The sequence below is a fragment of the Sarcophilus harrisii genome, chromosome 1 (assembly GCF_902635505.1).
Source record: "Sarcophilus harrisii chromosome 1, mSarHar1.11, whole genome shotgun sequence".
In the NCBI taxonomy this organism is placed as follows: domain Eukaryota; kingdom Metazoa; phylum Chordata; class Mammalia; order Dasyuromorphia; family Dasyuridae; genus Sarcophilus; species Sarcophilus harrisii.
In genome coordinates this window covers 144,106,397-144,119,514 of record NC_045426.1, presented here as the reverse complement: position 1 = coordinate 144,119,514, position 13,118 = coordinate 144,106,397, and the positions used below count along the sequence as shown (strand labels likewise).

Sequence of the window (13,118 nt, the reverse complement as noted above, 5' to 3'; positions counted from 1 at the left end):
ATTTTGTTACATACACAAGTACCATTATTTTTTAACTCAATGAAAATTTATTTAGAACTGAATCAATGAAAATTTATTTAGAACTGACTGCTTAAGATGCTGTGCTAGGCTCTGGTTCTGGTTACAAAAATGAACAATAGTCTTTTTCCTCTAATTACATACCAAAAAAAAAAAGGAAAAATAGGATTTGTTTCTACTTGGATCATAAGAAGTGGATAATGGTCATTAGGCTTTCCCTCATATCTCAGAGATATTTCTTAGGAAGATAATATTCTACCTTATTCATATCTGGTCATTATTTGACTACCTTGGTATATCTTTCAGTGAGAGTCATCAATTACTACAACTTAATTCTACACTAACATTTGTGATAGGGTGTGCATAAAGTCATTACTCATACTTTTAAAAAAGTATTTTTCTATCTCTCAGGATGAACTAACCCTTATTTAATATCTCTGAAATCTTTTGTGTTAAAATTTTACTTTGATACCTCATTAAGATATGGAGATGATCTTGAATTTTTTTAAGACTACCAATAATGGATAAGCTCTGGAAGGACCTTCCAAAATAGAAGGACTGAGTACCCATCTAGAAAAGTTCATTGTTGTGAGTATTCCCACAGTTGTGGGAATTGTCTCATAAATCACAACTTCTCCATGAAGATAGTATGTGTTTATTTTCCATAGTTTAATTGTGTTGAGAGTCTCTGGCCTTTTTGATGGGGATAAAATACTACCTTAAAGTTGTTTTAATTTGCATTTCTTTTCTTATTAAAGAGCTCAATTCAATTTTATAAATTTGTTAAGTGCCTATATTTAGTTGTATACACACAGAGTGACTACATTGTAAACACAAATATATATACACATATTACTATGTATATACATACATTTCCTGGTTCTATTTAGTTTCCACATAGTCAATTCACGGAAATCTTCTTACACTTTGAATTCTTGATATCCATTGTTTCATATGAAACAGTTATATTTCATTATATTGATGTACTACAATTTGTTTGGTCATTCCCTAGGAAGAATTCATGACTTTAGGTGTCTATATATAAATATACAAATTACTGTGATATAGAATGTAAAATATAAATATTAATGTAAGGAAGTAAATCTGACCCCATAGATATTAATAATAAGTCACAATGAAATGTGATTTATGACTGGAATTTGAGTATTCAGAAGTGACAGGTTAGATAAATATATATATATATATATATATATTATATTTATTGAAGAAATCTGAGAACTAGAGAAATGAAGCCATTAAATGAGGGTAAATATAATGAAAAAAGAATACTGTGGCAAAAGTCATATGCTGGGCCTGAAGGAGAAAATGGATGATAATTGTGGGAAGTATATGTGCATTTAACACATAGTACTGATTGACTTCAACTATCTGGATGGCTGCTAGACTTTGTCATTGTCGTTCATTTAGTCATTTCTGAGTTATCATGACCTTATTTGGGGTTTTCTTGGCAGAGATACTGGAGTGGTTTGCCATTTCCTTCTCTAGCTCATTTAACAGAAACTGAGGCAGGCAGGGTGAATGACTTGCTTCGGGTTACACAACCAGTGGGTACCTGAGGCTGGATTTGAGCTCAAGAAGCTCAGCCTTCCTGAGTCCAGGCCTGGTATGTTATTATTTTACTGCACCACCTAGCTGCCTACTCTGGATTTGGAGGCAGTATATTTTTAAAGAATTCAGATAGTACCTAGGTAGGATCTCCAGGTCAAAAATTTTTACAAGTCTTAAAAATAATAAAGTAATATTCTCAAGGGTAGAACTGGGATGACATAAACACCAGTGATTTCAATGATACTCAACTACCAAAACTTTATCTTGCTTCTTTATTCTCTACTAAAGAGCATAACACTTTTGTCTGGCAAGGACAGAATAAAGATTAACAGAGAATTGAAATCTCAGATAAATAAGAAGATATTAGAAGAATATGAGTTCAGATCATTATCACTGGATATACTATATGTCAGTATGCTGAAAAAATTTGTATGTGTATGTCTGTGTTTTCAGCTGTGAATTACAAGAGTGGTAGATTATCCACACTCTAGACTTGGCAATTTAGTTTTTATTCTGGGCAAAATACTAGAATGAAATGTTAAAGAGATGGTTTTTGAATGCTTAGAAAGAGAATCAATGATAAATAAAAGTTAATTTGTCAGGAATATGTCAAAAATCATTTCAACTTTTTGTCAGGATTACTGGATCAATTTCCATAGATGTAATATGCTTTGGTTTGAGCAAAGCACTTGATAGTATCCTTTTCTTTCCAGGTAGACAAGTTATAGTAATAGAGATATAGATGTCCTTCAGAATTTCTTAAACTTTTCCCACTTGTATTCTGTTGCAATGGAAGGTATGATTCTGAATTTTGGCATTATGGTATGATAAGACCTTTAGGATGAACAGTTAAAGCATTGGAGGACAAATCAAGATGGATACTAATAACGTAGTAGCTTAAGCATAGAGGAAAGGATAGATTGTTGGCAATGCTGTAAAGGCAAAAATGGAACCATTTCACATTGGATTATGGATATAGTAAAGTCAACAATAACTTTTAAGTGAACTTGAAGTTTCTTGCAGAGGAGGGAAAACTATGTGTCGGTATTGCCCATTTTAACCTTCATATTTTAATTTAAAATGTTTTTGAGACACTTCAGTTTTCTCATTTGAATTTAAGATGATATTGAGATAGTTTAAAATTTCTTGTAGTGAGAGGGGCCAAGAGAAAGTTTAGAAATCCAATTATACTCTTTCCAGAAGATCCCTTGGTTTCCTTACCACTTATGGAGCCGATTTATTGCCTTTTATTCAAACATTTACCTGATTGTGGGAGAGAGAGGAGAGAGAAAGAAATAGACATAAAGAGATACAATGACACACACACAGACAAAGATGTATTTGCTGTAATGATGGTTATTAAATATTTTTTATGAACAATGTACTAGACGAATTCCATTATAATGAATCATAAACATTACCTTCCGGGTATGTTCACAACTTTTGGATGGTGGACCAGCTGGGAGGCAATAGCGGAGAATGTTTTGGATCATCTCTGTTAATTTTATCTCCACAATATACTCTAGTGGTTCTAGAAAGACTTTAGTATCACTCCTTTGCCTTTCCTGGCATTTCCAGGTTTTTCCCCCACCCACTGAATATGTGTGCCAGATTATTTATCATCAGATATATTTGTTTCCCAGTTGGTTCATTTTGTTATTTCCTGACCTTATTTTTACCCTCTCTCTAGGTTCCTTTCTATTTATTTTTTGGCCATGGTGCTCCGAATTCCTCCCGATTTAGTGTCAATGTAATATGAACTTTAAAGGTAAACAAGCCAAACAGATTTGCTTAGGGTATCGAGCCATCCATCCTTTTTCCCTTCTTTGTCTTGTTTTTCTCATCTTCCTCTTCCTCTCTATTAATAAATACTTGAGTCATTCCAAACTATGCGATAGGCATTTCCTCCAAGGGAGATCCTGCATCCAAAGTGTAAAAACACTGCAGAATGAAATGGTATCATCTAGTGGGAAGGAGTGTCCCTCGAGACCCTCTCACAGTGAAATGGGAAGCTGAACAATCTTTGTGAATGAATTTGAACTGGTAATCCAACTAGCTGAGCCTCGGCTAGACTCTCCTCACAAAGTTAAATAGGACAGATGTCAAATGCGACCAAGACTAAACATTACAGGTTGCAAAATTATGTTGTGAGTAATGGCGCCTCTGCTCCAACACCTCCAGGGCCAGGGAAGGCAGCAGAGTCACAGACCTGGGCCTCAAGGCTTTCTGCTCATGGTGTCCTGGGCAGGCCAGCTGACTCTCATGCAACCTGAACTCAACCTGGGGTCCTTTCTGCAATGTCCCCTACAAGTGGTCCCCCCCTCCCACTTTGGGTCCTGGGGAGGGGAAACCCAGACAGACTGCCCTGAGCAGCCCCCAAATGTTTTGTTACTTTACTTTTTCTCACATCAAGCGGGGACTCTGCAACTTTCATCCGGTAATCCTGGCTCATTCCTTTGGGGCTAATTAAACAGAGCCATTTTATCTTCTCCATCCTGGCTGATAAAATAGCATGAAAACAGCTGTCACGACCACTTCCCCTCCACAAACTTTCTCTTTTTCAGGTTCAATGCCTCCAGTTTCTGCATCTGATCCTCACAGGATAGTTTCAGGAATCCTCAAGTTCTGGTTGCCTTCCTCATGCTTGCCAATGTTCTTCTTAAAATGGTACCCTGGGACTGAACATAATGCTCCAGATAAGCTCTGATCCCAGTGGTGAATGGTGGACCGTTCTAGACCCTCTCTCACCTCAACGTAGCTTAAAAACCAGTAAATGTTCTTAAATTTGGGTGGTGTTGTTTAATCATATTTAGCTGCTATAGTTCTCTAACCCCCTCAAATCCTATTCGTCCCCATCACCCACTGTTTGTTTTAGTTGAAGCAATTGTATCATAATCTTCATCCTTAGCCATATCCACATATCCCTTTTGTTCCCATCCAGTTGCAAAGCCTTGAATTCTGCTTTTACTGAAATCTTGTTTTTGTTTGTTTTTCCATGAGAATTAGACCTCCCTAATATCTTTCCCAGGTTGGAAGGCCAAGCTGCTCACTGGCATGGAAGCTTTGGTTTGCTGTGGCTGCTCTGTATCTGGGGTCTCACCCAGTGGTACCATATTTAACCACTTCAGCCCTACTGCAGCTTGGATCTTGGGAGCTCAATCAGCTTCCTTTGGGATCAGGAATTGCAAGTGGGGGCCACCATGCCCAGTCTGAGATGTTTATTTTTTAAAAAACAAATCTTTACTTTTTACATTTTTCTTATTTAGTCCAGGTAAGAACCAAGTGGTTCTTGACACTCATTTCCCCCAATCCCTTTCCCTCATTGCCTGAACAAATTTCACCAGTAACACCTTGATTTCAAGAAATGCTTATCACTCCATCTCCCTCTCTCCTCTGTCCTTTCTCTGGGTTGCTTCTGTCTCATCATCAAAGCCTGTTTTCTTTTTGTTCTCTCAAGTCACTAGACTATCTCTTTTTTGCATCATGTAAACACTGAGACCAAGACAACCTGGCCTTTTCATTTTATTTGTAAGTGTTTATCTTTAAGCTTCTTTTTTTATTGTTAAAAACTCTGCTCAACTCTGGCTTTCTCAAGAGGAAGGTGAAAGAAAGCCATTTTGCCAGAGATCCATTTCTTTTGCTTATGCTCAGGTCCAAAAGTTATCCTAGGATGTAAGTCATTTTCCTTTCCTTTTTGGAATATAATAATAATCAAGCCTTTTATTTCTTCTCATCAAAGAGTGTTATCGTTCAGTCATTTTTCAGTGATGTCTGAGTCTTTGTGACCCTATTTGGGATTTTTCTTGGCAAAGATACTGGCGTGGTCTGCCATTTTCTTCTCTGGCTCATTTATAGATCTCAATTTATAAACTTGAGAAATTGAACCAAACTGGGTAACTTACCCAGGATCACAGCAGCTAGTAAGTAGTCAGATTTGAACTCAGAAAGATGAGTCTTCCTGAATCTAGGCTGCTTTTCATTAAAGAATAGTCCTTAATTATTTGAACTAGTGTTTCCTGAAAAATGAACATCTTTCTCCTGGAAATTTGCAAAGCTCTTTCCTTTACTCTAAACTTTTGTGATTATAGTTCTGGGTAAGTTAATTTGCCTTCTCTCTTTCAGTATCCAGTGGAGTCTGTTGGTTTCCATTGTCCTTGAATTCTATACTATCAGGACATTGTCTTGTATGATTTCCTGAGATATGACCTTAGGTTCTTTATTTTATCATTTTTCTTGTTAATTTCAATCTTCAAGATCAATTACTTTGGTTAAAATAACCAAATTGTACTAATAACTGTCTAATGCTTTAATATTTCTTGCTGCATCTTTGTATTTTTTGGTACTCTATCTTTGCTATTCTCATTTTCAGGATCCACTGATTTATCTATTGATTTTCCCACTATCTGTTTGGAACTACTCACTACCTTATTTGGTTTTGCATTTTTTGGTTAAGATTTTGTTCCTTATCATTTCCTTTAACTTTTATTAAACTTTTCAACTACTTCAATTTTTTTGCCTTTTGAATCAAACTTATGGCAGATGGTTGTAATTAGAATGGTATTATTCCCTTTTGAGAATTCTTTCAAGATCTTTTATTCGTTAATATTTCTTTCTATATCATTAGGATTTTTTTTGTTTGTTTAATTGCATATTTCTTTAATCTCTCTATGATGTTTCTTTATCCTGTGGGTTTTTATTTGTAAGTTTTTCTTCTTTTTCTCTTCATTATTGGGGTGTTTTAAAATTTTGTTTGCTATTATTGTTATTATTATTTTATTGTTTTGAGGTAATGTAGGAGATGCATATTTAGACATGATTACTAAGCTATTTCATTTGAATTCTTGCAAAAATATTTTAGTGATCCTGGCTCTGTCCTTCAGAGTCAACTCAACAGAACCAATCTATCTTCTACATTGTAGTATGGCACTTAAATAAATTCATTTGAACAGGTTAGTTTTTTTCCAGTTATTCCCTATATGGTTTGGGGTTTCATTTATTTCTTGATTTTAAAAAATCCTTTCTATTTTGAAGATCATTCTCCTCGGTGGGCAAGAAAAAAGCAAAAAAGAGTCAATTTCCTCAACTCTCCTCAAAGTCCTTGAGTCTTTATTTATTAATCTCTTGACCCCTTCAGTCATCTTTAGGGCAACAGATGGAGGCAGTGACAGCAGCATTAGGGTATGGAACATGGATTTTATTTCAATAGATATATGGTATTTGCCATGAAATTCAGTGATAACATCAAAAAAATTTACCCTCATCCTATATCATTTCCTTTTACCTTCAGTTATTTCAGGCATTTTTTTATTATAACTTTTTATTGACAAAGCCCATGCTTTGTTTTTTTTTACAATATTAATGTAGTTTTTTTTACAACATTATCTCTTGCACTTACTTCTGTTCTAACTTCTCCCCTCCTTCCCTTCACCCCCTCCCCCAGATGTCAAGCAGTCCTATACAAATTAAATATGTCACAGTGTAAACTAGATACAATATATATGTGCAGAACTGAACAGTTCACTTGTTGCACAGGAAGAATTGGATTCAGAAAGTAAAAATAACCTGAGAAGAAGAACAAAAATGCAAACAGTTTACATTCATTTCCTAGTGTTCTTTGGGTGTATCTGCTTCTGTCCATCCCTGATCAATTGAAACTAAGTTAGATCTTCTCTTTGTTGAAGAAATCCACTTCCATCAGAATCCATCCTCATACAGTATCGTTAGTGAAATATATAATGATCTCCTGGTTCTGCTCATTTCACTCAGCATCAGTTCATATAAGTCTTGCCAATCCTCTCTGTATTCATCCTGCTGGTCGTTTCTTACAGAACAATAATATTCCATAACATTCATATACCATAATTTACACAACCCTTCTTGAATTGATGGACATTCATTCATTTTCCAATTTCTAGCCACTACAAAGAGAGCTACCACTAACATTTTGGCACATACAGGTCCCTTTCCCTTCTTTAGTATCTCTTTGGGATATAAGCCCTGTAGAAACACTGCTGGATCAAAGGGTATGCACAGTTTGATAACTTTCTGAGCTTAGTTCCAAATTGCTCTCCAGAATGGCTGGATGCATTCACAATTCCACCAATGATGTATCAGTATCCCTGTTTTCCCACATCCCCTTCAACATTCCGCGTTATCTTTCCTTGTCATTCTAGCCAATCTGACAGGTGTGTAGCGGTATCTCAGAGTTGTCGGAATTTGCATGTATCTGATTAATAATGACTTGGAGCATATTTTCATATGGCTAGAAATAGTTTCAATTTCTTCATCTGAGAATTGTCTGTTCATATCCTTTGACCATTTATCAATTGGAGAATGACTCGATTTCTTATAAATTAGAGTCAATTCTCTCTATATTTTGGAAATGAGGCCTTTATCAGAATCTTTGACTGTAAAAATGTTTTCCCATTTATTGTTGTTTCAGGCATTTTTGACTTTTCATGTGGGCTTTTCTTGGCAGAGATACTGGAGTGGTTTGCAATTTCCTTCTCTAGCCCATTTTACAGATGAGGAAACTAAGGCAAACAGGGTTAAATGATTTGCCCAGGATCACACAACTAGTAACCTAGGCTTGAACTCAGGAAAAGGAGTCTTCCTGACTCCAGGCATGGTATTCTATCCCCTATGCCACTTATTGGCATTTTCTGTTTCTTACATTACTGTAGTTATTTCTCTCCCCCCCATAGAATCTACATGACAAATAATATTTCTTTAGAAAGGGGGAAAAGTCACGATAGCTGATGAACATATTCAGAAAGTCCCAAAGCAACATGTAATATCTGTGGACCTCCTGCTTTTCCCTCTATTTGCCAATTTTTTTCCTATTCTTTGCCATAATTTCTGTCTAATTTATGTGACCCAAATTATTATTTCCAAAAGTTCATGGTAATGCAGTAATTTCTACATTTCCACATTTTTATTATCATTTGTTATTACTGTTATGTAAAGAACATGTATTTTCAGTACAACAGGTATTCTCAATAAATATAAAATAATAACCCAACACATATTGGGTTTAATGACCACCAAAAGTTGTTCCTTGAATACTTTGTGTCCCTTGCAAGGGAACAGAATCCCTTCAGGATGTATGGTAAAAGAGTTTGGGAGAATTATGGCTAAGGAAAAACTTGTTGAGCTTCATACAATTTAAACTTAGGTCCCTAGAAATAATATAGTGGTATGAGGTGTTTTTGAATTCTGGTCATTTAGGACCAATTAATTTATGTTGTTTTAGACATACTGAGTCTTCTTTTAGAAAACATTCTATTTTTTATTTATTTTTGCCAAGCATAGATCACAACTCTTTGTGGTTTTGTTGTTTAATAAACAGGCGCTGAATCCAATTGATACTCCATATTCTAACTTTAAAAATAACATCATGAAGAGACAGACCACTGAAATGCCTATTGCCAGTAGCCCAATTACCACGAGAGGGCAGCAAGTCTCCACTGGAAATTGTGCTGCTCACCTTTTTGGGGAGGACCATTCTCTTGATGATGAGACAGATGATTTTGGATCAGAGCTGGAGAGAACACAAGAGGAAGTAACGATGATTCTTGGTAAGAATAAAGTATTAGGGATGATTTAAACATGGTTTAAAAGAAGGGGTATCTTATTGTGTATCTAATTTATATTTTAATATATTTAACATCTACTGGTCATCCTGCCATCTGCGGGAGGGGGTGGGGGGTAAGAGGTGAAAAATTGGAACAAGAGGTTTGGCAATTGTTAATGCTGTAAAGTTACCCATGCATATATCCTGTAAATAAAAGGCTATTAAAAAAAAAAAAAAAGAAGGGGTATCCTGTTACTTTCGACCTTGTGTGACTTGGATAAGGCTCTTGATTTAAATGGGACCAAATTTCCTCATCTGTAGAATGGGAAATATTGAACCAGAGGACCTATATAGACCCTTCTAGTGTTAGAGTCCTAATTTTATTAAGCCATGTCTTGTGGCTCTAAACTTAATGATATTTTGTTTTTTTTAATTAAATTTACTTTTTTATTACATTTTAAGTTCCAAAGTGTCTCCCTCTCTCCACATTTAATGCTATTTCTGTTCTACCCAGACGTTTTTATTTTGTCTTTATCTATCTGGATTTCTCTTTTCCTTCCAAAATAAAAATAATAAAAAACAATTACTTATATATAATTATACATTAATTATATTATATTATCACATATACTATAAATATAAATTCAATTACATATAATTATATAACAAATTATGTAATTAATTTCAAATAAGTAAATAAATAATAAAAATAATAAACAATAAAAACTTCAGCCTGGTATGCAAGTAGAATATAATTTGTTTTGAAAACTTCTCTTAGACTTACTTTGATATCTAATTTTTTATAATTTACTGTTTTATAAATTATTTTAAAAGAGGTACTTTCCATTTGTTTTGAAATTAGTTTTATTTTATTGTAATATGAACCTCTAACAAGAGGTTAATTTGCTGGTCCTAGGTGGCTGAAGAAAATTATTGATGTTGGAATAATAAAGTATCTGTAATTTCTAGTTTATTTATAATTTCTTGGGATAGGGAAAGGGAGGAAAGTAACTGGAAGGTTCTATACATCACAACTGAGTAAGAATTCAAGTTGTTCCTGTCTATCATGGGCCCCATAGGAGGGAGGATAGTTCAGGAGCAGGAAGTACTTAGCCAGGGGACCCTGGGCCCACCATCCTATCCTCAAAAAGATTAGAACCAGTCAGGAGAGTGGGAAGGAACAATTTTTTTTTTGGAGATGTACATTGCAATCGAGGGAAGAGGATAAAAAGGAGAAGGAGGGAAAGAGAGAGTGAGAGGAAGGAAAAGGGGAGGGAGAGAGAGATAGAGAGAGGAGAGGCAGAATAAGAGAAAGAGAGAGAGAAAGAAAGAAAGAGAGAGACAGAGAAAAGACACAGAGACAGAGACACACAGATACACAGAGATACACACAGAGACAACTGTGCTGTTGGGAATCTAGACCATCCTTCTCACACTTCCAGTAGATGCTAGTCCCTGGTATCCCACATGGCAAGGGCCTGGCAGCACAGCATGGACAATTTGTTCTGATAATTACAGTAATGATGGCGTGGCTGTAGAGGAAGATGGGTGCTGGGAGAGGGGTATGACCACAGTGGTATTCTTGGGATGTTAGCCCAGGCAAGGAAGAGAAGGATGAGGCTGCAGGAGTGGAGGACCAATGTTTTCAGAAAATATGCCTTCACTGGAAGTAGGCATCCTGGGTCAAAGCCAAGGTTGGCCAGAGCTTGTTATGGCTCTCAACTTAAAAGACAACTAAAAATTAAAAGTTTTAAAAATTAACAAAATTACATATCATAATGATTTTTATTTCATGTTATTTTTTATATTTTTAAATAATAGCTTTTTATTTTCAAAATGTATGCAAAGGTAGCTTTCAACATTCACCCTTGCAAAACCTTTTATTCCAAATTAGGATGTCCATATTTTTCCATTCCAATATTTGTCTTAGGATAAAGTTCCCAGAAGGCTGCCTTAAAGAAGGATACAGATGCATAAAGGCTTGAGCAATAGTTTTACTATATACCTAGCCACTGTATTATAGCTTCCAGGAATAAGTAGGGGAACAATACTCTACTCTCATCAAACTTCATCTTAAGTACTATATTCAGTTTTGAGTACCAGTACTTAAGAAAGATAATGATAAATTGGAAAGTATCCAGAGGAGGACAATCAGAATGACTGCATGATAAATGAAGATAGGCTAAAGCAAGTAGGTATGTTTAACACAGGATAAGGGAGAATAGAGTAGGAGTGGGAAGACAATGAGGCATCTTTAGGTTTGATGTTAGGAAAAAACCTCCCAGCAATCTGAGCTATCCAATAGCAGAATGAACTGCTTTGAGGGGTGGCAGGTTTTTTCCTCCCTGGAGCTCCTCAATCCTTAAGAGTAAGGATTATGGACTACCAGATGGTCTCTTAGTAGAGGATATAATACGAAATGGGAACTTGGGTTATGATTTGCATAAGTAATTACTGCCAAAGAGCTATTATGAATTTGGAAAAAATATCGAGTGACCCCAGAGACTCCAGAATCCCAGTGATAATATAAACAAATTCCATGTAATAATGGAGGTTAAAGCCTAATGATAAACTTATTCATACTTCTTGTGTTTATAGGCATTTAAGGAACATTTTTATTAGATTTGATAACAAGTCAGGATTTAGAGTTGTATAATTCTTTGGGTGCAATGAAATATTTAGGAAGAAAAACAAATAGTATTTTACCAATTTTGAAAGAAAAAAGAAAATAATAATAACACTTAAAACATTTGATTTATGTACTACTCTAACTTGGAAAGTATTATTTCATATATATTATTCTAGATTTGAATGATCGCTGACCTCTTTAGGATGGACATATTCTCCATCTGGGCAGATTACAACCCATCCATATTCTGAATTATCCCTAATCTGTCTTTCCATAAATCCCGCATAGGAAAGCTAGTCAATGCATTAGACTAAGAATTCTTTACTCTTTTTTTTAATGTCCTAGTTACCTTTCACAATATGGTAAAGCCATGTTCGCCCTCTTAATTACACTGAAATACAGCTAACAAAATAATTTTTAAAAACAGGCCCATGTTCCCCTGGGTTAGAACTTCTCCCTTTACTTCTTTCATTGTTAGGTGGCTGCCCTGGGTAGGTTTTTGGAGCTCTTGCCCCCTCACTTTTTCTGATTTGCCAATAAAAATCAAATCTTGTTTTCAGGATCCTCTGGTGATCAATCTTGGAAGACCTGTGGGATAACAGACTTGGGAAGAAAGGCTGCTGCTTCAAGGTGCTGGGAAGCGCCAACCATCCAGCAGAGAAACTGGCAGAAAAATGTTGACTTGAAAAGACAGGTAGCTCAACCCTGTTGATATTGAGGCTCGTTGGATTAAGGCCCTGGGAGGAGGGAAGAAGAAATAGATGCTGCTATTTGATCTTGGGGAATTAATGGAGATCTAAATTCTGCGATGTGCACACTACAGAGGATTGACTACAATTTCTGAGAATTGTGATTGCTGCTTTCAAAACACTTTAGAAATGTGAAGTGTAAATAATGAAAATAAGACGTGTTGTGGGCAGGATATAGTCTCATTCAACTCTTGCCACCAGACTTGACACTTTGGGGACCTCTTAGAGGGAGCTGTTAATACATTGCATTGAAGCATCAAAACTAGATCATAATCTTAATGTGAATAAAATGACCACCCTTGATGTTTCATTTTCAAAACAGAAATTAAGTAGGGTAAATGATAATTTTTAAGTTAGACAAAAGCCTGAAATTAGAAATTTAGAGGTGCGTTCCATTCTTACTTTGGGATAAGCATTCTTGTAAATCATCTGAATGAATGAATGAATGAAATCTGAAAATAGATGTGAATAGTTTGAAATCACTCAAGAAAACATCAATATCCTAAATCAGTTCCTATGTTGCAAGTTTCATCCATCTCAGGTTTTGTGATTTTTTGTTTGTTTGTTGGTGATCAAAGTA

General features: G+C 35.4%; 1 protein-coding gene across 1 annotated transcript in view; it reads left to right on the top strand.

Moving 5' to 3' along the window:
* The first annotated feature begins 3,741 nt into the window (after positions 1 to 3,741).
* Positions 3,742 to 13,118, top strand: part of CDC20B (cell division cycle 20B) — a 29,434-nt gene continuing 20,057 nt past the window's right edge. Inside the window, exons 1-3 of the mRNA XM_031936998.1 lie at positions 3,742 to 4,024; positions 4,854 to 4,858; positions 8,936 to 9,164. Of these exons, the coding sequence (XP_031792858.1) occupies positions 3,742 to 4,024; positions 4,854 to 4,858; positions 8,936 to 9,164 (517 nt within the window). The remainder of the gene's footprint in view (positions 4,025 to 4,853; positions 4,859 to 8,935; positions 9,165 to 13,118) is intronic.